Source organism: Bradysia coprophila, unplaced genomic scaffold, assembly GCF_014529535.1.
Source record: "Bradysia coprophila strain Holo2 unplaced genomic scaffold, BU_Bcop_v1 contig_358, whole genome shotgun sequence".
In the NCBI taxonomy this organism is placed as follows: Eukaryota; Metazoa; Arthropoda; class Insecta; order Diptera; family Sciaridae; genus Bradysia; species Bradysia coprophila.
Window position 1 is genome coordinate 1,656,584 of NW_023503616.1, and position 23,416 is coordinate 1,679,999.

The window sequence follows — 23,416 nt, forward strand, 5'->3', positions numbered from 1 at the left end:
GAGCACGGTAGATAACAGACCACCATTCTGATTACGGAGAGTTTGGTTTTCTTTCTTCACAGGTCAATAAGTGTAATACAACAGAGAATGTATGTGCACGTGGAGAGGTTACATAATTGATTCTTCACCTATCACATTACGGATTTCGTAAAATTTCATGGAAAGTTGGAATTGTAATCAAAATCTAATTACGATTACGATTGAACTTTTTATGAAAAACTACGAAATCAGAATAAATTTTGTGATAGGTGAATATTCTTTGTGTATTCACAATGTTTCAATCAAGTATCCGCCTTCCCGAACAACAGACTTCACGAAACATCACAAGTATGTTTCTTCTGCCTTTCATCACTTAAACTGTTAAACGACTTAATGGACAAAATTTTACTAACAAAAGTCTGTCACATGCTATAAAAACGACTATGACAACAAAAAAAATTCAATGACAATGTATGTATACTTACTATATATGTCAATTATCATAAATAATATTCCAATTTTAAGTCTATTACAACTGTTAAGCGTATACAACGCTGACAAAAATGTACAACAAACGTAACAAGATACTTAGTAGTGCACGAGTCAACAGAGATATCGTGACGTTGAATTCAACCAATTTCAATTGTTTCGAGTATCTATTATTCGACTGGAATCAGTATCTTAGTCACATTAAGTTCTTGCTAAGATTAACAAAGCGTTTTTCGGCTCTATAAAAGCTGTAAAGATAAAACAATTAGCTTTCAGTTCGTAAAAAGAACAGCTAATTCAGTCTTCGCGTGAGGTTGTACCTCACAGTTAATCCATAGTGTTTCAATTCTCTTTAGCTACTATTAATATAATGTTACGTGTTAGTTAAGCGGTTGAATTTTAAACCGAAAATAAAAAAAAATAAAATGGGAGTTGAAGAGCAACCAAATCAATTCACCAATAAGAGCACTGATCAGATAATGCAAGTACTTGAAAATATGTGAATTATTTCAGTGTTCGGCAATGTTTCTATATTTTCAGTGATTATATACCAGAAAAGGAACCTCTAACATGGATGTTTTGGAAAAAGCGTCGGTACATCGTTGTAGTGTTAGCATTTTTCGGATTTTTCAATGTGTATTCACTGCGAGTCAATCTGAGTGTTGCGATTGTAGCGATGACGGAGAATCGTACGATTGAATATGCTAATGGAACGTATGGACATGTACGTAAGACTTGCGATCGAGCATTATTTTGTATAAAAAAAAATGATTCATTCCGTGCCGTACACATTTTTTAGGAGCAATATTTTAATTGGAATTCAACTGAACAAGGGCTAATTTTGAGTGCATTTTTCTATGGTTACATTTTAACTCAACTTGCCGGTGGTTATTTCGGTCAAAAACTAGGAGGCAACATTGTAAAGCATTCATAAATCCGCATTGAGAAGTCCAAAGTAAATATTTTCAATAAAAATATCAGACACAGACATTTTTGTCTTTGGTTGAGCTTGAAAATATTTCTTTGGAAGGCTTTCTGTTTCTTTTTCATCGTTTTTCTCGTTAAATTTTGAGTTCGATTTTAACTTATAAATAAAAAGGTTTTCGGTGCTGGTATCTTCTCGACAGCTGTCCTCACGTTACTTACACCACTCGCCGCAACGGGAGGCGTGTATGTGCTAATGGCTGTACGAGTAATTGAAGGAATATTCGAAGGTGTTACGTTTCCATGTATTCATTCCGTTTGGTCAAAATGGGCACCGCCACATGAACGTTCCAGAAGTAACACCCCGAGCCTTTCCTCTAGAATGTTGCACTAAAGGTCTTTCGTTTCTAATTTCTCTTTCAGTGGCAACAATTTCTTTTGCCGGTGCATATGCCGGAACAGTTGTAGCGATGCCGCTTAGTGGAATATTAGCTTCAAGTTGGGGTTGGGAAAGCTTATTTTATTTCTTTGGTAAGTCTTGCAGCCGTTTGTAATTCATTCCAAATTTTTTAGCAATCGTGTCCAATTACACTTTTATCTTTATATCCACACAAAAGCTTAGCTGGTACTAATTTTAATTGATGTTTACTAGTCATAAAGATTCATTAAAATTATGAATCGTATCTGTCTCTCCTAAGATAACAATTAAACATTAGGCTCAGTTTAATAATAATTTTGATGTTCTTCACGCGTTTCAGGATAAGTAGATTAGATAACTATTATTGCACGTTAAAATGTAAAAATAGTACACAACAGCAACGTGTAATGGTAATATATGTAGCGGTAGAATTGTTATTCATAAAGAGACGGATGAACGAGGGAGGATTTCGGGACTTTGCCCCTAACGCTAGAAATTCAACACACACAACAACGAAAAATTCTTAGACGATAAAAGAAAAGTTAAAAACTTTACAAAAAAAATTTACTCGCTTCGCTCGCGTGTTCTTATTCAGCTGTTTCAGAATTTTTTGATCCTAGACTTAAAATATTCAAACATTTGATTTTACATGCCTTATGTATCTATAGTAAGAAATGTCTTGGGTAACCAATCAAAGTCAGCCTTATTAGTAGAGCCTATTAGTTACGTTACGTATGTAAGTGGTGCTGAATTATAAATTACCAGGGACAAATCTTAATATCTGACGAAGAACTTGACATCAAAAACATTTTATGATAAAGACACAATAATAAGAACTACTGAAATGGAGAGCTTAAGTTTTATGGATAATCAAACATAGCATTAAAGAATTTAGTGATAAACGTACTAATAAGATTAGAAATTAATACTCCAAGGCAGTGAACATACTCATTTCCGGCCGTATAAATTATATAAAATATTTGCATACTGGCATGTCGTACGTTAAACTGTGACTGTGATACGATTTCGTTACATTCAAAACGAGATTTTTACAATGTTGGGAATTTTAGCATCAAGGTGCACCATAGGCAAAACGTTGTTCTCACCTCCGACTCGTGCTGAAATATTTTTTTAACGAAGGCTTTTTTTAGCGAAAGACAGATTTATCGAATTATCTGAAAAAGCATCGTCTTTTTTATTAACTTAAACAGACTCAAATAATAGTGTAATTATTCATTAATTCGTCATTTCATTCGATACACCTGACACCCTACAACAATTTAATTTCGTTATCAATTCAAGGTGCTATCGGAGTTGTTTGGTTTATAATTTGGATGATTGTGGTTCGTGAAAGCCCATCAAAAGATCGTTTCATCTCGAAAGATGAACTGGATTACATAAACAGTTCGTTGGGAAATATGAAGAAACTTGCACCTGTACCGACACCATGGAAGGCAATATTCACTTCCCCACCGCTGTATGCGATTTGTGCCTCACATTTTTCTGAAAATTGGGGATTTTACACTTTAATTACTCAACTGCCGACATTTTTGAAAGGTGTAGTGGCGCTGTATAATATGAGAAATTTTTAAAAACCTTTTTCGTTATGTAGACACGATGGGCTACGATCTAAACAAAACTGGGTTTTTATCAGCAGCTCCCTATCTAGCCATGGGAATTTTATTATTTGTCGCCGGATATATGGCAGATATATTTCAAGTAAAAGGATGGTTAACAACTACCCAAGCAAGTCATTGTTGTTAGTGATGTAGATGATCTCATTACTCATTTACAAACGTTTCCATCTAAGGTACGAAAATACTTTAATTGTGGAGCCTTTTTGTTTCAAACTGTTTTCATGATGTTGGCGGCGTATTTGCTACATCCGGTATGGAGTGTTGTGTGTATAATAATTGCAGTGGGTTTAGGCGCCTATGCTTGGTGTGGTTTTGCCGTTAATCACTTGGATATAGCACCCAGACATGCAAGCGTTCTAATGGGCATAACAAATACCCTAGCCACGATTCCTGGAATCGTGTCACCTACTTTAACCGGCGTGTTAGTGAAAAATAAGGTAAATTCTACGACATTTGTATCGGGACCTGTAAATGACGATAACGATTTTTATGCAGGATGAGAATGAATGGCGAATTGTGTTTTATATATCGTCCGGAATTTATTTGGTCGGTTGTGTTATCTATTGGTTTTGGTGTTCAGGTGAAGTGCAACCATGGGCAGTTGTAGAAGAGACTACCAACGTTGAAGGTAAAATTCAATGATTTTGTTTGTGTGAGATAACAAGTCCTCATTTCGTTTTGTAGATTCGGGCGATGTAAAAGGAGAAGCGGAAATGAAAGAATATAAATGAGATCACCATCACGCTTCTAGTTGTTTTAAATAAACTTCAATTGGACTCTCAATACAAGATAAAATGTTTTCATACGAATTGTCGTCATGATGTAGGATTGTTTTGTCAATTTCTAATGCAGAAACGGACAACGCATTTCAAGCGAAAGTGATCATAGTCGACAGCTGCCAAATAGAGTACTATTTTGTATGAAATGATTGTTTACAGTGTTTTACAGGTTAAGTAGAGATATGGATTGAGTGATTGAGTGACGAGATCTCACACTCTGGAGCGTGCATTTCTTCAATTAGTTTTTTTTTACATCATCAAAGGATTTGAGAAATGCTTTTCATTTATCTGTAAGACCACGATTACCGTACCTCCCTCATGTGTCAAACCAAGCTGACAAACGCGAGTCACAAAAGTAAACGAAGAAAATGATAACATTTCTCAAAATTCAGAAGTTTGTCCTCGCAATAAAATATTTCTACGAGAAACAGCAATTCGAGTTATTTATATTTATTTCGAGTGTACTTCTAAATGCACCTGAATGTAGGGCAGTCTCTCTGTTATATTAAAGGAATTTGAAAACGTAGGTAGCGTACAACACTCAATTAAACATATTTATTTCTAAAATTTCCACAAACAAATATTACTCCGCTATACTCTTTCTTAATGTTCATAAAAAAATGTATTTTCGTACTTTGTCTTTTAAAAATAAAACAAAATTTCTATATCGTAAAAATTGAATGCCTAAAAATAAGCGTTGACACAAAGTAATTTTCTATTTTCATTCCATTCCAATTTTGTTTGCAAATTTAGAAGTGTTGGGCAAGATGCATTTTGCGTTAAAAAAATCTTAACAGCCAGAGACGTGTATACTTTAAAGAATATTAATTAACTTTGTAGTAGAATACAGAAGGAATGCCAAGTGAATAATCGAAGGCAGTCAGTCAACCGAACGATCATAAAATCAATCCGCAGTAATATTTCAACATTTCCGTTTGAAGTTGTTTTTCGAGATTTTAATTTGATATAAAATAAAAGTGTAAAACAGGCCCTCGTTTGAGAACTATTTCTTCAATTCAAACAGTTTCAACATTCATTCTCTAACTTTATGCACATTAAAAATCTTAATTAAATTCAGAAGCACATGATTCTTATAACACTGCACACATTTTCATCAAAAGAGATGCAAAATATTTTGGCAAATTTTCCTAATAAATATGAACATAAAACGTGAAACAGTTGGAATGTACCGGTGTGTTAAAAATACCAAAAATTCCAAAAAACCAGAACAAACAAAAATGCAACGATCTGATTCGATAATTGAAAAGTTTGATTGCAACGATATTTAAACATGCAAAATGCGCTAGTAAATATTTATGCGCGATTATTTTTAGTCTGGCACCATATTCTCTGTCCCTTTCCGTCAAACGAACGTATTTATAAATGCGTTCGCTTCGGTTTTTTAGAACGATGAAGTGTGTTTCAACTCAACTAACACGATACTTAAAGTAAAACAAAATAATCATCTGATCTGATCGAAAGGAATTTTCGACCATAATATTTATAACACAAAACACAAAATGACTCAGACCGTCTGAATTTATATTATAAAAAAAAACAGTGTGTTCTGCATATTGCCGAGTACCCGACAAGACGAGTAGTTAAGTAGCAGACTCTGAAGTGTGAGCACGGTTCATATAATCAATTTTATAGACGAAATTTTAACGTTGTGAAAATATAAATAAAACATTTTATCAGTCTCTTATCAACAAAAAAAAAAACACATTCAATCGTTTGAAAAGATAAACCAACCACCTGGGCGTTAGTTGTGTAACAAGAAGCAAAAGTTTTAATAATTTGGTTCCGTAATAACTATCGTAAACTTACCGACAATGACACTGTCCGCTAAGGATATTGTGCTATCGGAAAATATGAACAATGAAAAATCGAGTGAAATTCAGGATTTGTTGAATACACATACTGGCGCCAAAAATGAAAGGTGAGTTAGTTTAAGAGATTCCTCAGTTTATTTTAGTTTTAATGTTGAATAAATAAATTTTTATTTTTAACTGAAAATGAAGAAAATAAAAAAAAAGAAAAGAAAATTATAATGAGGAAACGACATTGGAATCGTTTGCCAAGATATTTTGTTTGAATTAAAACAGATCAATGGGAATATCAGTTTGACTTTAATCTTGATAGTATTTAGAACATACAAACGAATACAAAGCGTTTTCACCATGATCAACAATTAGTCGTGAAGATGATGGCATGCTAATGTTAGAAATAATGTTAGTTTAATGTAACAACGACTTTTGATTGACACTGTAATTTGCAGAATTTCTGTACAACAAAAGCTACAACCTAATTCAATTGGCTGATTTCGTTGATCCTTGACAAAAAATGTTTTCGGTATTTCGATAAGAGATTTTGCGAAGTGTTGCAAAGTGGGTTTGAACGTGCTGAAATATTCAGAGCAAATCAGGGTCAGCTTTTTTTGATTAATCAGAATCAGGGGCACAGAGATATTTGTTCTATCAACATTCTACATTAAACTAAAACCATACCAATATATATGAATTTCTAAAAAGAAGCAAAAAACAAATAATTTCAACAAGACGATGGATGTTGATATTCCAAAATTGTTTATTGTTTATGCTTTTGATTTTGTTTTAAAATTGATTCAGCAGACTGATATTGTGTTTATTTATAATTTTTCGGTATATTTGATCTTGAAAATTGCTTATTTGAAAAAATTATTTAATTTGAATCTGGTTTTTGCCAAAAAAAAAAAATTAAAATGAACATAAAAGCGCATTTTATGGGAGGAATAGTGTAAACAAAAGACGTTAATTGAAAGGAATGACTTTGGTTATGTTACAAGAACTAAAAGTGGTATCTTGGATTGAGGTGGAATATAAATTAAAAGATAAGAAAAAAATTTACAGACGAGTCGTATATGAAACGAATTACTTTCAATTCCAGTTCCAATAGACAACAAATAGATTTCATCCGCCCGAAAAAAACAATCTAATTCCATTTCATCATCCTCAAAATGACGAGCATGCAAACATCGAGTCATCATGAAAATTTGATGTTATTGGAAAAATGTAGGGAAGATTCAATACTCTCTCTCTCTCTAGCAACTGACTGACAAGTTGACACTGAATTTTTAGTGATGGAGTTTCCTCGCTGTGATCTGCAGTACATTTTTTAAAACAATATCGACATCGCAAAGAACACACACGTAAAACTTTATTTCTTTTTTCCATACCAAAATGAGGGCATACAACACTTAACACAAAAAAGGGTATCACAGACACAAATTAGTGACTTTTGCACACCGAAATGCAGACAAAATGCATACTATTTTCAACACAAAAGAGGCATCAATGAGAATGTTTCAGAGTACTAAAAGAAACTTTCAGAAATCATCTGTTAACGACAGCAACGACAAAAATAAAGAACAACCTTCGCGCTACGCCTCATGTGACCTCATATAATAATGTTATACAAATGTTGTTTACTGATGAAAATTGTTGGGAATTTCATGATTGTTCTAACTTAGGTCATTTGAGAGTGAACCTCTTACATTATCAAACTGCATAAGAACTAACTATCTCGTTCAAAATGTTCTGTATGCGTTCTGTCTTGTGAAAGGACGTGTGGTGGAGCAACTGACGAGTGCTAGTCTAACTAGCCGGGACCGCCATTGCACATAAGTCCTGAGGTCGAAACAGATTTCTTTGTCTCGATAGCCTTTGCTATTAAATTACACTTAGCGTGAACATATAGGGGAAAGGGAAGAGCAATGATAGGCTCTGTTAAGATTTTTTGTTTTTGTTTCGGGCTTTCCTGGATGTTTCTCTAGTCCTTTGCTAAAACGTAACGTTAAAAAACCCGGCTGTGCCATTTGATGAAGACAGATTTTGCGTTAAACGCTAGGGTGGAACAACAGAAGTAATAGATTCAATGAGAATGAATTGCGTGGCAAACTATAATCAACCAACAAAATTAACCAATTATCTAACTCCGTCTAACACCTTCTATGGTAGCGATGGGGTGTATTTTAACACAACATGAAGTTTGCGTAAAAATTTGTATTATTTATACAAACAAGTTTTCATCGATAGACGTTAAAAATATAATTAGCCAACAAGCAACTATTACAGCCGGCCAGAAAAAAGAAATTATTTTTCTTTCGTTTCGTATGTTTCCATTGAGTCCCATGTGAAACTCTGCGGTTGTTCCATATGTTTTAATTTTCTAATGCATTGCTGTGATGATTCACATAGAACATTCACAACATTACTATGATATAACAACGGTAAATTTGAGTGGGTATCAACAATTTCCTGTCAGATGTTTCGACAAAAAAAAAAATTATTTTTAAAATTCAATTACGCACGTACATGTGAAATAATTTTGTAAATTGCAAAAACGACAAGTCTGACTGAGATAGATGATGATAGTTTTTCATTATATATATATATTCAATTGGATACATTTCGAAAATTGAAACCAGTTCATGGATCTTCCGGTTCCACCTCCCCCCCACAACAAACGGAAAATGCAATTCAGTATGTAGTATATACACATTCGAAATGGATGCGTTGCCTAAATACTGAGTAGCTCTTTAAGAACTATAACAATAGCGAACTGAGTTAAACCAATATACGCCGGATGTTTCATCTACTATAATCACGATGTTTTAACATCACAACTCAATTAGTTAAGGCAATTTCTTCTAGTAACGCTATTCGAGACGTCATACAGAGAACGTTTGCCCACCATGAGGAAAACAAGATCACATCATTAGGTTTATCGCAAATAATAAAAATGCGTAACATTTATTTACATTTATTTCTCACAAATAACTTGTGGCTACCGAAAATTGAACAAAAAAAGAAAGGAAAATTAAAATTGTTTTTCATTTTCACAGCGAATGTGATGTACACGTCTTAACGCCTACACATGAAAAATATTTGATGAGGAATTCACAAGAGTATAAAACACAATATTTTTAGCGCAGAAGTTGTTATTCAAATGAAAATAATGACGTTACCGTTTAAGTTGTGACCGCATATTTGTGGCCGGCGCGGCACTACGCAGTTTTTCCTGTGTGAGATGTACGAGAGAAAAATTAGCGAAACATAATTACCGGGATTAAAATGAATTATCAACTCATGTCAGAGGATTAGGAGCATGATAGTGTTTTTACAAGAGCTGTAACATTCAACAATTTTCCTGACGGATGCTCTTAGTCACTATAAAAGAGTTAGTGTAATATGCTCGGTTCAAACAAAATGCTGAAAAATTCAACCTGAAAAATATTTTTCGAGTCGTGCTATGAATTAAGGTGAATATTTACGACATTTCACTTTGTTAGCCAAAAATTTCAGAATTTAATTTCGCGTTTTTTTTGTAAACAGATTTTTCTTTATTTTTAAATATTTTTAGAATTTGTTTTTGTTGATTCATTCCAAAGTTATTTTCTTCTTTAAATTTTGTTGCGGCGTAGATTTCAATTAAATATTTTTAATTATAATTAACTGCTGTTAAAAATGAATATCTGCCCGTTTTTATTGTTATTTAAAGGCATTTGGTTTGGAACGCTAAGAAAAGCTAATAGGAAAATGGGGAAATAATCTGAATTCTTTTGGCTCTCACTACTTTTCATCTTATTGTTATATTAAGGCAGGAAGTGATGAGAACAACAATGAAGACAAGAAACGTGGTTGGTCGATGTGTGGATAATCAGAAATTCAAATTTTTAGAACATTTTTTAGCTAATTTCAGAAGACTTTTACGGATTCTAGACTTTCTGTAATTTTCAATTCGCTTTTTGTCAAGTTTCAAGGAATTTACTTTACTTTTAAGTGATGTTTAGGAATTCGAATAAGGATTTTCTTTCGAAACGTTTTTTATGATTTGCTTATCTTTATTGAAAGCATATAGCGATTCAGACTGTTACTTCCCTTGTTCAAAGCATCACCTTGTGTTTGTTAAGAAATCTATTACTTCAAACGTTTTAACATCTTTTACTATAAAAGGCAACATTGAACGTAGGTCATCGATAATTATAACAGATGATTGGTCATGTCTAAAAGGGGAAGATATTCTGAAGACTTTATCAAAGCTTTTGGAGATTCTTTACTATATTTTTGTAATAGCTTGCTAAGCGTCTGATTCATGATTATTCATACATTCAGATTAAATTTCAACTTAATTTAACTTCGGCCGTGTTTCTTTAAAAAGATTTTTTTTATTCAGAGCTTCTATCGAAAATTTACAAAGTGTGAATCTACAATTTCATTGAAGTCTAATAAAAACACAAGTTCTTTGGCTTTGGCGAATACTTGTTTATTATGAAATTGCGACATCTGAATCGTTTTAAGCATATCCATGACCCATCAATTTTTCAAGAACACGAAAAAATGTTCTCGCTGAATGTTCCAACAGAAAAAATTCACTAAAAATGTAAAATATTCATGTCACACATTCGGCATTCCATATATATTTTTATATGTTCTGGCCGAGTGCCAATTAATTTCCTTGTTTATTGTACTTCTGGGATAAGCTTTTCAATATAACATCTTTAATTTTAATTCATTCAAATATACTTACTTTCTTCAGCAAAATGTGGAATGGTATTAATTATAGAAAATATTTTGTTTACTTTGATCGTGCATCAAGAATTTGTTATTCAATTTGTTTCTATTTTCTAATTGGATATGATGTTTTATTATTGCAGTTCAACGACACGACTCCCTGGCATATCTGAAATTCTACCTTCACTTTACCTCTGCGGTGCTGGCGTTGCAATTCCATACTTCTTAGAAAAGTTGTCAATTAAATGTGTCATAAACATTGCTCCCGAGCTACCGCATACACCGTTACCCGATGACAGACCATTATACTATCAGATTCCAGTGTTAGACAAAGGAGACATCGACTTAAAATGTTACTTTGACGAGGCAGCAGATCTAATTGAAGGAGTACGACAGTCGGATGGAAAAAGCTTAGTACATTGTGTGGCTGGTGTTAGCCGATCGGCATCGATATGTATAGCTTATTTGATTAAACATTGTGATATGACACTGAGAGACGCATTCTTACGTGTTCGAGAAGTAAGGTGAGTTGCACACACATTGCTTTAATAGAGAGGTTGCAATTGAAACTATAAATAGACTCTCCATACAAAATGGAAAGCCGATTTATGAATCATAGTTTTTTGTGGGCTTATGATAAGTGAAAATCCCTCCAATAGATCTAAACTAAATATCAGGACAGAAAATAAAAAAAAATATTTTTCCAGGCCGCAGATTCGACCAAACATTGGTTTCTTCCGTCAGCTCATCGCATATGAAGAAAGCATACGAGGCACAGCAACTGTTTCCATGGTATTCAAAGAGTCACTCGGTCAGGAAATACCGGACGTTTATGAATACGAATATCAGGCAATGGAACTGTTCTATCAGAAGCATCGAAATGTAAAACGGAGATGAACTTTTACTGATTATTGACTGTCTCTAGGAGCTGTCCATAAATTGATTTGCATCCACGAAATAAGATTGTAACGAAATTTATGGGCGGGTTTCTTTTTGGAATAAAGGTGATGCTAAATTAGAGTACAATTACGTTAAAGTAGACTTAATGAAAACATTCGTTTTTGTGAATGGTATACTAGACATTTTATACTAAAAATTATTCTGTTGTATTGAAATAAATTCAGATCTTAACACTTGCGGATAGTAAATGAGCATCTGGATGTAAGAATTTGGTTTTAACGATTCATATTAAAAGTAACAGATTTTTGGGACCAATTTCTAATTTTATTATTGTAACATTTGTTCAGTTTGTAAAATTAAACGTGTACGAATTACTAAAAAAAAATTGTTTTTCTGTTCCACATTTTATTATTTTTCCTGTCAGTGAATAAGTATTTAAAAGCCTAAGAAATCTAAAATAAAATCTTCCTATATTATGTTCTAAATTCATTAGTTTCATGTCAACGCACCAGCACCAGCAGTAGCGTATCTAGATTTCAGGTACCACAATCGGACATTGCATCATACATTGGCCTTACAATTAACAAAACAATTTCATACAACTAATATAGTTTTCATGTCATTTTCAAGTGCAGTGCAAATGCTGGTCCGTTGTTCATACTCAAAAAAACATTGGGGATATTTTTCGATAGCATTTGTCTGAATTTTAAAGTGGTCGAGCCAACAATTCACCAAAATGATAGCTACTAAATTTAAAGTCTTACACGGTGAGCTTGAAAATGTCCATACATGATATCTCGTGCACATGATCCCGTGATTAAGAATCACATAATATTCAAATCAAGTCTTCAGAAAATTTTTGAGATAGACCATTTTTTTTGTTGCTGAGTTATCCTAGAGACTCTCAACGATACCAATCATGCTGTGTTTCAACATGGCCGAATAACTTTCTTACTGACTTAAGCTAGCTCTTATTTTACATTTTAGCTAGCCCTTAAGTCCCTCATCATCAAAAATTATCATCTACTGCCTTCCATGCATCACTTATAATTTGGAACAACGAAACCACATAAATCCGAGCAATATTCTTATTCAGCCGCTGCGTAATAATTAGTGTATGTTGCTTGTATTGAGGTTATCTAAACTCGAAACGAACGCCTCAGTATGATATTTGAAACGTCTAGCAAATTTTATCAAATATTTATGTCGTCAAAATTTGAATATCGACCAAAAATGTACGTAGAATTCAAATTTATATCGAACGCCGCATGATGAGCTCCATCTACATATCAAACTACTAAATGGCTCACATACTCACAAATTTAAGTTGAAAAAGCTTTGTAACAATACCATTTGTAACGTTTAGGTTTTTAAAAAGTTTCACTTGTAGATGGCATGCGTTTGATTAACAAACCATTAGAGGTAATCCGCAATGGATTATCCGTTTTTAATACAAACATGGCAAAGTAAGATTATTGATTACATCAACGCACTTTAAGCCAAAGTGTTCCGAGTGGCAGCTGCCAAATAGAGTACTACTTTGTATGAGAAAATTTGTAATGAAATTTTAGAGTGCCAAGATTTGTATGATTCACTCAATAGTTTTAGTACTCTATTTAATTAATATAAGAACATTTTTTTAAAAAAGATCATTACAGTTAGTTGTGCTTTTCCTGAAACACTACTGGTCTGCTATTCTGTTATATTTCTAGTACATTTCGCTTTTCAATTACCAATACCAACACTCTACTTTTTTGTGACCAACTTCACTGCTGTAACATTTCAAACCTATTTTTTAAATCAAGTTTTTACACACTCGGAATTTTGAAAACCGACACATTTTCTATTTCTGTGTTTTACTTGAGTTTCTGATTTCTCCATATAAAAATACATGCAAAATTCATAAAAAACCAGTAAATCACGAAACAGAAAATGTGTCGGTTTTCAAAATTCTGCGAGTGTACACCAAAAAATAGAGCGCAAAGAATGAAGCCCTGAAAAAAATTGTGGTGGATCTTCGGGTCAAATGAGGTTTATTATAAATTAACATGACAAAAAAGCTACAAAAAATTCTACCCAACCGTACCCAATTCACGTGTTGGTCGTAGTAAAATTTATGCCATATCGGGGACTTCTGTGGGTAGGCGGCGCTAGTCAACCTGACAACATATGAAAACTAAGTAAGTAAATAAGTATGTGTATCATCAATCTTGTGAAACCTTGTAAGACTTGTGCCTATAAATTTCGGTTATTCATTGACATACTCACCATATTTCTTCACCTAAAATACTAAAGAAGCTGCAGAAACTCAAAAAGAAAAAAAAAACATCATCAACTAGCGTGATAATAAGATGCACAAATAATATGCAGCTTGAATAACCAATATATGACGAAAAGTAAATACAAGCAGCACGTAATTGGTAAAAATCGAATTTAATTTCTATTTACCGTCGTACCTCCTTCTCATCTAACTAATAGCTTAATTTATGTCTGATTAATTTTTTTTCCATTGATTAGCCGGTTTTCTTCAATGTTGATCTATTACTTTTACTCAACCATACACCATGTATTAGAATTTTTAACACACATACACTCACACACACCGACAGTGAATAGTTGCGCATGGATTTTCTTCCGAATGCATGCCAGAATATGAAATAAAAACCACTTGAAAAGACATGAGAAAAGATCCATTCCAATTAGGTTTTATTTCATTCAACATTTTCTCTCTTTTAGTTTTGTTCAGCACGTCGATCGGGTAAGAAGTTGTGAATTTTATACGCGATTGATAGCGAGCGGTATAGCATTTTTATTTGCAAGTGTTTTATTGTATAAACATATATATCGAACTGTGGTAAAGTGATTGTTGGTGATATGTGCATATCTGCAGCAGCCTGTACCTGAACGAGTAATTCTTGTTATCGACTGGCACGAAATTTCATTAAATTTTTTTATTTTGGATTTTTTTTCGTACACATTCTGTAAGTATATTGTATGTGAGATCATGGTTAATGTGTTTGTTTAATTTATTTATTTTGAATGGAACCTTTGCACCTGAAGAAAATAAATTATTTTTGTTGAGCGACTAAATGTTTTAGAACCTTCTCGGACGAGAAAAAATATCAAATCAATTCCAATTGGATTTAAGAGAAGAATATGTACATCGCCTATGTGAAGATTTATTTGATTTTTCTGTGCCCTTCGGCTAAACTGTTTAGTTATATTATAGGTTTATCGGTAGGGGCGGAGCCCAGGTTTTTACCGACAGTTTATTTTATTCTATTACTTTCAAATATCACAACATTCATTAATAACAGACAAAACGTCTAGTTTCTATCTTATATTTTACTCAAACCGATAATTGTTGGAAATAGGAAAACTTTTATTAGCTTCGATTCGGATAATCCTTGAACGTCTTTTTTTAGTATCTACATTTTATGTACTTCTCATTAGCCTTGGAATACATAAACTTACGAAATTAAAATGCTAGACATGCGCCAAGTATTATATTTTCAGCCCTTGTAGTCACATAAGATAAAAAAAAACTTTTAACTTAATGATAAATTAAACTGAATAATAAGAGTGCATCTTGCACAAAATATCGTAACATTGGCTCTCGTATATCACCAAGGATATTTATTATGAAGACTGTGTAAAATGTGGAATAACGTAGTTCAGCCAACTCTCGATTGTAAATTCGATGGTTTTTTTTATTGTTCAGAAAGAGCAATGAATATAATTCATACGGAATAATATTCAGCACAAAACAATTTCACCGAAATACTGAGAATGGTGAACAAGGACAATTAATTTACATGAAAAATTAGTATTTAAATTAAATGATTGCAGGTTGATTATTGTATTCAAATTTATGACTTCTTTGATAATTTCCATAAATTAAAAAAAACAATTCTGTATTTCTTTATGAATTCATGAATTTATTATGTTCAGGTTATCCAATGTTAAAAGAGTGCTAACTAGTTTTTCAAAGTGCTTTCTCTACACCTAGCAAATTCGTTAAATAAACTTTGTTTATAATGAATGTGTGGTTTATGTTTCATTGAAAGTGTTTGTAAGGAAAGTCAGCCAGATAACAAATACAAAAAACAAATTATGAAAATATGTAATGAGTTAACATATATCAAATCCCTACACATTTTCCAGAATTGTTAAATGTTACGACAAACACAATGACCTGAAGAATTATTCCGCGCTCAACAGCATGTTTACACACTTCGATAATTTCATTTTAATTTTACTTGAACATAACAAATGTATGTAAAACCATATCTGTAAGACTGATCGATTCAGATATGCTTTTTCTCTAATTTTCACCATTGTACTATTATACGGTTATCGGTCAAGTTGCTTATGCTCATTATTTTATGTATAGTCGAAGAAAATATATATCACCCACATGCTAACAATTAAAAGGAGTGGACGCCTGCGGTTAAGATTACACGCAGTTTACAGGAAATAAAATTGAGTATGAAAATTAGATTAAAGCGAAAGAATAATATTCGTTTTGGATTTTAATAAACCGAATAGACATAATGACCATGTAAAATTTACCGCGATTTTAATGTGAAACACATTCCAAATTTCGGTTTTAATCCCTTCGGTCAATCCTTCAATTCATCACAAGTTTATAATAGACATTTATGTAACAGATCGGTCTGGAAAGTAAATTTATGAACATTTTTGTCTTCACAATCTGTTTTGCATAATGCTCAATATAGGACCTATATTAGAGGTATTGGTAGGGCTACGTCGTTTGCCAAATACTTGACAAATTATAGGTTGGTTTTCTTATACAATGAAGAACTTTTCAACCTAAAACGGTAATTTAAAACTTTTAATCCAGGGGGAGCACTGCACCACAATTTTCATAGAAAAAATCCATAAAACAACCTATCCGAACTTGCGACCAATGCATAACATAATGCATCACTAAATAAACTTGTGTTGTGTAGGATGTTCCAAGTGTACAGGTAGAGAAAAGTGAAATTCGACATGTTTTCTTATTTGGGAGTGGTTGTGGTTTGTAAATAATTCCACCATAGCTCTGCTTCTAGCATGAACGTAATAAATATTTGGAGTCTTTTTGACGTAGGAAAAATGAGTGTTCGTGCTAGAAGAAGCGCTATGATTCCATACAAAATTCGTCTAGTAAATGAAAATCTAGATTTTCTATTTTAATATTAAATTCTTGTTTCTAACGCGTTTTTAGCAAAAATTCAGAAAGTGAAAATCTAGATTTTCATTTGTTCAAAAAAGGTCTTGTGGAGTCAATTAGAAACCTCATCAACTCCCAAATTAGAAAACATGTCGAATTTCACTTTTCTCTCCTTGTAATTTAATTTGTGTCTGCAAATTATAATTAGTTAAGGAACCTTGACATTACACGTCTATTATTAATAATTAGCTTACGTCGTCAGTCGTCTGTAATACATGACCTGAAAAGCACATTGCCTTTGCCCCTATTATCACAGATAACTAATTGAAAAAAAATGGATATATCGTTTTTTGTGCTTCGACCTCAAGTTGATAACAATACACCACGAGCTTTCAAAACATTCTCCGGCGAAAACCACAACAGCACCAACACTTTGCTGTAGGTTTTCGCAGAGCAGTTAATTTTAATAGTTATAAACAAATTCATTAAGTACGTCGGAAGTGTTTCATGTTAAATGGGTTCCACATGAACAGCTTTCGCTAGATAATATTCAGATCTCATTCGTCTGGGGTATATTCGTTGATTCGTGTGCTATAAATAATTAGTTTGTTTAGACATACATCGACACCAAAGCACCGGTATGTTTTTGCGCGGTTCGACATTGTTGGTTTATCAAATGAAGTAGTTAACAGAGCTGTGACAGTCCATTTCTATAAATTCCATCATTTTTTTAAACACTGAGTATGTAACAACATAAAATTGTTACAATAATCTATTGTTAATTATCTCTTTACATTCAATTTTAATTGAAAATTTGAACTCTCATTTTCAATATCAGGCAATTTTCTTTTCGTTTTGTAGAGTGTAATGGGAAAAAAAGTTTCTATTGCAAAACCGTTTAAATAGATTCGCATTTGAGCCAATTGTAAAAGGCCAGTCAATCTATCTCGCCATTCAGTGAAAAAACTCAAACATGAAGATGCCTTGCGAAAAACTTTTACTTTTTTTTTCATTTCTTCATAATTAATCGCAGTTTTTGTTGTTGTTTAATTCGACATTTTGCTATAGTTTATTGAATTTATTTGATCATATAATTATCTTTCGCACCCGTACCCGTAACGAATAGTGTTATTATTAAACAGAGCAGCTAGCTGCTTGTATCCAAATAATATCGACAAAAAGTGTTTTCAGATTTTTTTTTCTCTGCCTCTATTTTCATTATTTATTTTTTGTTATTAACTTTTCGGTGGTTCAGTCTATTATATTATTACTGTCTTTTCTAAAAACACAGAGACCAATTTTATTCAACATGAACAATTTGCCTGTAGCTAACTTTTACTTAAAATATTATATTATCAATTTTTGTAGTAATAACAATAATTACACCGAACGTCTCAACTCACTTACTTTGATATCTACTCAAATCATCATCTTTCAAAACATCACTTAAACCAGACATCAGAGATATAGAAGAGAGAATGAGTGATGTTCAGGTAGATTTATCAGTTCGATACATAGCTGGTTTTTGCATTTAATATCAACGTTAATCGATTTACTTTCTTGTAATTGGGTAAGTGGTACATACATTGTCACATCTGAGGAGAAAAGATAAACCGAATAATGAAATGCATAATAATACGATGATGCTACCAGCTACCTATTAATGTGATGATAAATTTTACCAAGTCGGAAATAATGTATGATTTGTTGACTGGCATACTTGAAGCATACTTGTATGATCTTTGACGAATGAACATAGAACAGAACATCGATATCCATAAGTTATGAATATGATGATGATGATGATGATATGTCATCTGCTATCGATAGCGACGATAAAAATGCGATGGGCTCTGGATGGTACGTCGTCTTTTATAAGTAGAATATTTGTTAAACCTAGTGAAGTAAAAGATTTCGTTTCAATCTGAAGAAAATATATCAAACAAAAGATGTAACAGATTTGGTAATACCATAATTGAATTAGGATCGAAATTATTCATAATGTCACTTGAGTCTTAATATTTGATTCAAATAATATGAATGCTTAGTCAGTTGCTAAAGGTTTAGCGTTAAAAAAAATCACAGGTCGAAGTGGTGGTGATTTATTTGCCGACTGTAAGAGGAAAAGGAGTTATAGCAGTATATTTTTAGAAATTAATAGATTGGCTAGCCAAATTGATACATGTAGCAGGTCATGGTTGTATGGTAATTGATTTTTGTTTCGCTCGTACACTCATTGGTAATTTTCTTTTCAAATGCCGAAAATGTGTTTCTACATCACCAAATATGCCGCGCAAGCAATCTCTTAACGAGCTTCAACGAACAAGTCATTCGAAATTGAATTTCAATAAATATAGGATAGAAAATCGAATTGCCTTGATAATTATAATTAAATCTTTTATTTAATCTTTGCATTTCTTTAAAACCGTGTATAAAGAAATAAACAGCCAATATGCAAGTCATACATCTACCAACCGAGGCGCGGATCAACTCTGTTTTAAAATGAAATTATTATTCGTTTAAAAGATCAACACGACACACTTATTTACTGTGTACGAAGTAAGTAGTAAATGTCGAAAGGTAAACACAGCTTGGGTGTCTTATATGTGTATTCGTTTCTAACACTCAATGAACCTAAAGTCTTATCAATTAACCATTTTCAAGTATTGAAATAAAAGCGATATAATAGCATGATATGAATGATCGTCTGACATTGATAAGTGTGTGTTTTTTTTATTGCCATTAGAAGGTTGCCAAGCCTTTCCTCTTTTCTCAACAGTAACAATTCGAATATAGAAAAAAAATACCAGGAAGATCATGCAATACAAGCGTTAATTGTTTTCGAAACATTTCATTATTACTGTGTTCAGCCGCATGCCGTTGATGTGTCTTGAAAAATAAAATGTTAAATAGCAGTTTGGCATTATACTCATTTTATGATCCATCGCGCATTATAATATTCATACCACCAATTCTATTCATAATTTGATCTTTGACATATTTGGATCAACCGGGTCCCCACACAGATTCTCTAAGGGTATATCAGTCTTTCAATCCATTATGGCTCGGTCGGCTAAATTATATTTAAAAAAAAACCATTGAGTGTTATAAAACCTGTCTGCGCGAATGAGTAACGCAAAAAATATCTGCTTTGTCAATACATTTTAAAAGCATAAAACAAAGACGAATTGATCAGGTTGCGTTTTTTGTTTAAAGCATTTCATTTTTGCCAAATATCAAAACCATGTCAGAAAAAAAAAATCTCGTTTTTGTTGATTATGTACTTCCCGATTTCCTCAGAGCTAAACATTCGAAAAGGTCAAGCCAATGACTATTTTACGTAAAAAGGCGAACCGAAAACATCCAATAGTCAATGTCCACCATTTCTCTTAATCTTTTTCATCTGCTTATAGAGATGTCATGATCATGGTCTTCTGTCCCTTAATGACCTGTGAATTTTCTATGGTAATCAACAATTTTCTTATTGATGAATGGAATTGATATGGTGATTGATTATTCATTAACTGACATTGATTGAAATGTGAAGAATTGACTTGGGTGTTGACGGGTCTTACCATAAACATCTCTAAAGATGTTACTGCGTTCCAACGTAATCTCAATGGTATTCAAATAATATTTATGAAACTAATAGCGTTCCGTAGGTACTGTTGGTATTTATGAAGAAAAAAAAAACTTTAATTAAATTCTCTCTCAATCATCTGGTTGTGGTCGTGAGATACCGAACTATAAAATATTCATTTAGAAACACTTCGCGTATAAACACACACAAAAGAGCATGATGATTTATAATAAACCTGTTTAGGGCAAAAAGAAAAATTAAGATTTTATTTCGTTCCAACAAGTTACATGCTATATAGCGAAATTCCATTCAAAATTTAGGGACGTATTAAGGGGATTTATTTAGGGAGTCAACGGAACGAAATGCTGTACATGTGTATTCATATGTGTTCGTGGTTTATTTTACTTGTAATAAAAAAGAAACGAATTGATCGATACATAGAAAGTATATTTTTCTCTCGATAAACAAGAGGGTACGCGTGTTAAGAATGATGGCTCACACATATAATGCAGAATTGTATATTTGTCATCATCCCACACTTATGTTTACTCTAATTTTTGTTGGGGCTGAATGAAAATGTTGACGTACTTGGAAGTGTGCTTAAGTGTGTTTATGTTGAGAATTTTATTAGGAATCTTAAAGTGATGAAATAATTTACTCGAAAATATTAAATTCACTTTGAAATACATACCTGAACGGAATTATACATGGTATAATAAGTTCAGATTAAAAGTTACGCATACATTTAACCATACAAGTATCGTTTACTTTTGAATCGGCAACCAACTTTTTATGTTAAAATTGTAGAAATACGTAGACTTTGTTGACTGTCCGGTTCAGTGAATTTCAAAAGGGGAATATATGTGTTCGTTCGTATATATATGCTCATACTTTCAGATTGGCGAAAATAAAACACTGACCTGCGAAACGTATAGAATACATGAGATCATCAAATGGTTACTTCACATTTTTTTTATGCTTAAGGTTCAAAAATCTGTAAGACATTTACTTGCTGTGCAGACTCAAACATAAAATGCATTTTCCTCTTCTACGATATTTTAACAATCGTTTTATTCTCCGAATTCGTAATGAGAAGAGTTGTTAAAATCACCCCTCATGAAAAGCATTTAGATGAGGGTGCATGATTCAGTTAACATTGACATAGGTCTCTTTTACACGCAGAAAAAAGAGAACGAAAATTAGTCAAGTATTGATCGTTGAAAAATCTCTCCATTACAAACGGAAATATCCCAAAATTTTTATTTGTATCTCCAAAAATAACGTTAAATCATGCAATGTTTAATTGAAAAGGCGTTTCATTCGCTATTGCACAAATATTTGAATGGCAAAATATGGTGAAATTCCTACAAGTTTTGAAAAGCAAAAAAAATGAAAGAAATGAATTATAGAACTGGTATCAATCGACGCTTAAGATTTATTTTTGTTACTTTATGCCTTTTTTTTTTTAAAAAAAAAGAACTTGAATGCTACATACATGCATAAAACGAGTAATATTTATTTTAAGATGCTATAGTTGGTTCATTGGACGGTTGTCTACCCACGCAACATCAGAAAATTCCTTGTCTTACTCAATTTGCCTTAATGCATTCCATTAATACGAATGCAATTAATATTTTATCACTGTTGGTATACGGTCGGTTATCCTTTGCATTTTATTTATTTGACTTCTTTTGTCATTTGGTAAATTGTTAAAATGTAGGTTATAAGTGTGGGACAGTTGGTTTGTGTTATGTATGAGCGAACCGATAATATTTTAAGTTATAGCCAACCTTTTATCGTTATGCGAGCAATACAATGCAATTATTTAAGAAGAGAATAAAAATTTATTCGTTTTTTGCTTCATGCCTTCATAAAGTGGATTTTATTGCACACACAAAAAAGACGTACATTCAATGCATTCAATTCGATTGGTATTTTCCTGGCAATGCAGCTTATGAACACGGTATTTTATTCACTCACTATTTGATTTGATAATTTCTATTCATTTTACCGCTTAGCTGGTATCATCTTTTACGTGTATTTGTTTTCCATAACCGCTGCAAATTCAACTACTTTACACAAAACGTTTTCTGGAGTTTTTCAAATTTCATTAACTCTTTGTTGTTGCAATTATACCTTTTATTACAGAACATACAATAGGAAGATATATTGCGCAATGTATTCTTTTATTCACCAACACAATGCATCTACAATTGTCTCCGAATACGTTATTTCTTTTCGAGTAACGCTGTGTATATACACTGTACCTGGAAAACCGACTGTAACCTGAGTATAAATGTACAATACATTGCTGATTAGCGACAGATTAAGTAGACAAATTTCAATAATTTTACATTTTATGTTCGTATGCTAAATTTCGTTATTCGATTTGCTCTGATTGCTTATCACGAAATTCTTACAATAAGTCATACGGTACTTCAGCAATCTTATGTTACCTCTAAATTAATCAGAAATATATTCGCGTATATATACAGTTTTGTCGTTTCGGATAATAATGGCAATTTTGAGACATTGTAATTGTTTTTCATTGAAAACGAATCGACGACCAAAAAAAGAAAGAAAGAATTAGCCAATGAGGAAATGAAATATTGGAAGACCTGTACGCATTAAACAGCTTTCTTCCTAATTGAAAGGTGTATGTAGTGTCATACTACACTTTCACAAGGTTAATTTTAACTAATTTCAGAATATCGTGCTAGCATTTTAATACACCGACACAGTGAGCTGTACCTTGTAACTATATATTCGCAAAATGCTCAAATATTTTTTTTTATTTGAATTGCGAAAAAAACTTATGTTAATTGTAGGTTTTTAGTCATTTATTCAAATAATAAAAACTAAGTAAATGTATTATGTTTTTCTGGTTTGTATGTCCGTCGGAATGGGCGGACTAGCACATACATATAAATACTACGTAATGCAAAATTTACATTGAAAGAAGTTGAGAGAGATACCAAATGCA

General features: G+C 32.5%; 3 protein-coding genes across 5 annotated transcripts in view; all 3 read left to right on the forward strand.

Moving 5' to 3' along the window:
- The first annotated feature begins 593 nt into the window (after nt 1–593).
- LOC119081761 (vesicular glutamate transporter 2) lies at nt 594–4,191 on the forward strand. 3 transcript variants are annotated; one of them, XM_037190953.1, is made up of 11 exons: nt 594–747; nt 825–949; nt 1,009–1,192; nt 1,268–1,387; nt 1,568–1,748; nt 1,816–1,923; nt 3,113–3,367; nt 3,423–3,556; nt 3,621–3,884; nt 3,943–4,075; nt 4,132–4,191. In XM_037190953.1, the coding sequence occupies exons 2-11, from the start codon at nt 894–896 to the stop codon at nt 4,176–4,178; spliced, it is 1,482 nt and encodes a 493-aa protein (XP_037046848.1). In that variant the 5' UTR covers nt 594–747; nt 825–893; the 3' UTR covers nt 4,179–4,191. The 3 variants fall into 3 exon arrangements, with proteins under 3 accessions (XP_037046848.1, XP_037046849.1, XP_037046847.1); XM_037190954.1 differs by having other exon boundaries at nt 596–747; nt 807–949; XM_037190952.1 differs by having other exon boundaries at nt 598–949.
- Nucleotides 4,192–5,352: 1,161 nt separating this feature from the next.
- Nucleotides 5,353–12,062, forward strand: LOC119081815 (dual specificity protein phosphatase 18). The gene is made up of 3 exons (XM_037191050.1): nt 5,353–6,165; nt 10,921–11,301; nt 11,485–12,062. Exons 1-3 carry the CDS (start codon nt 6,059–6,061, stop codon nt 11,672–11,674), a joined length of 678 nt encoding a protein of 225 aa, XP_037046945.1. The 5' UTR covers nt 5,353–6,058; the 3' UTR covers nt 11,675–12,062.
- A 2,323-nt stretch (nt 12,063–14,385) lies between these two features.
- Nucleotides 14,386–23,416, forward strand: part of LOC119081727 — a 31,304-nt gene continuing 22,273 nt past the window's right edge. Inside the window, exon 1 of the mRNA XM_037190887.1 lies at nt 14,386–14,658. The gene's annotated coding sequence lies outside the window, so the exon portion shown is untranslated. The remainder of the gene's footprint in view (nt 14,659–23,416) is intronic.

What these genes read in the sequence shown, in the direction of transcription:
- LOC119081761 (XM_037190953.1), top strand. Translation starts at nt 894, where the DNA reads ATGGGAGTTGAAGAGCAACCAAATCAATTCACCAATAAGAGCACTGAT. An exon ending in AAAAACTAGGAGGCAACATT is followed by an intron (nt 1,388 to 1,567) that starts GTAAAGCATTCA and finishes ATAAATAAAAAG; the next exon opens with GTTTTCGGTGCTGGTATCTT. An exon ending in GATGGTTAACAACTACCCAA is followed by an intron (nt 3,557 to 3,620) that starts GCAAGTCATTGT and finishes TTTCCATCTAAG; the next exon opens with GTACGAAAATACTTTAATTG.
- LOC119081815 (XM_037191050.1), top strand. Translation starts at nt 6,059, where the DNA reads ATGACACTGTCCGCTAAGGATATTGTGCTATCGGAAAATATGAACAAT. An exon ending in ACTGGCGCCAAAAATGAAAG is followed by an intron (nt 6,166 to 10,920) that starts GTGAGTTAGTTT and finishes TTATTATTGCAG; the next exon opens with TTCAACGACACGACTCCCTG. An exon ending in TTACGTGTTCGAGAAGTAAG is followed by an intron (nt 11,302 to 11,484) that starts GTGAGTTGCACA and finishes ATATTTTTCCAG; the next exon opens with GCCGCAGATTCGACCAAACA.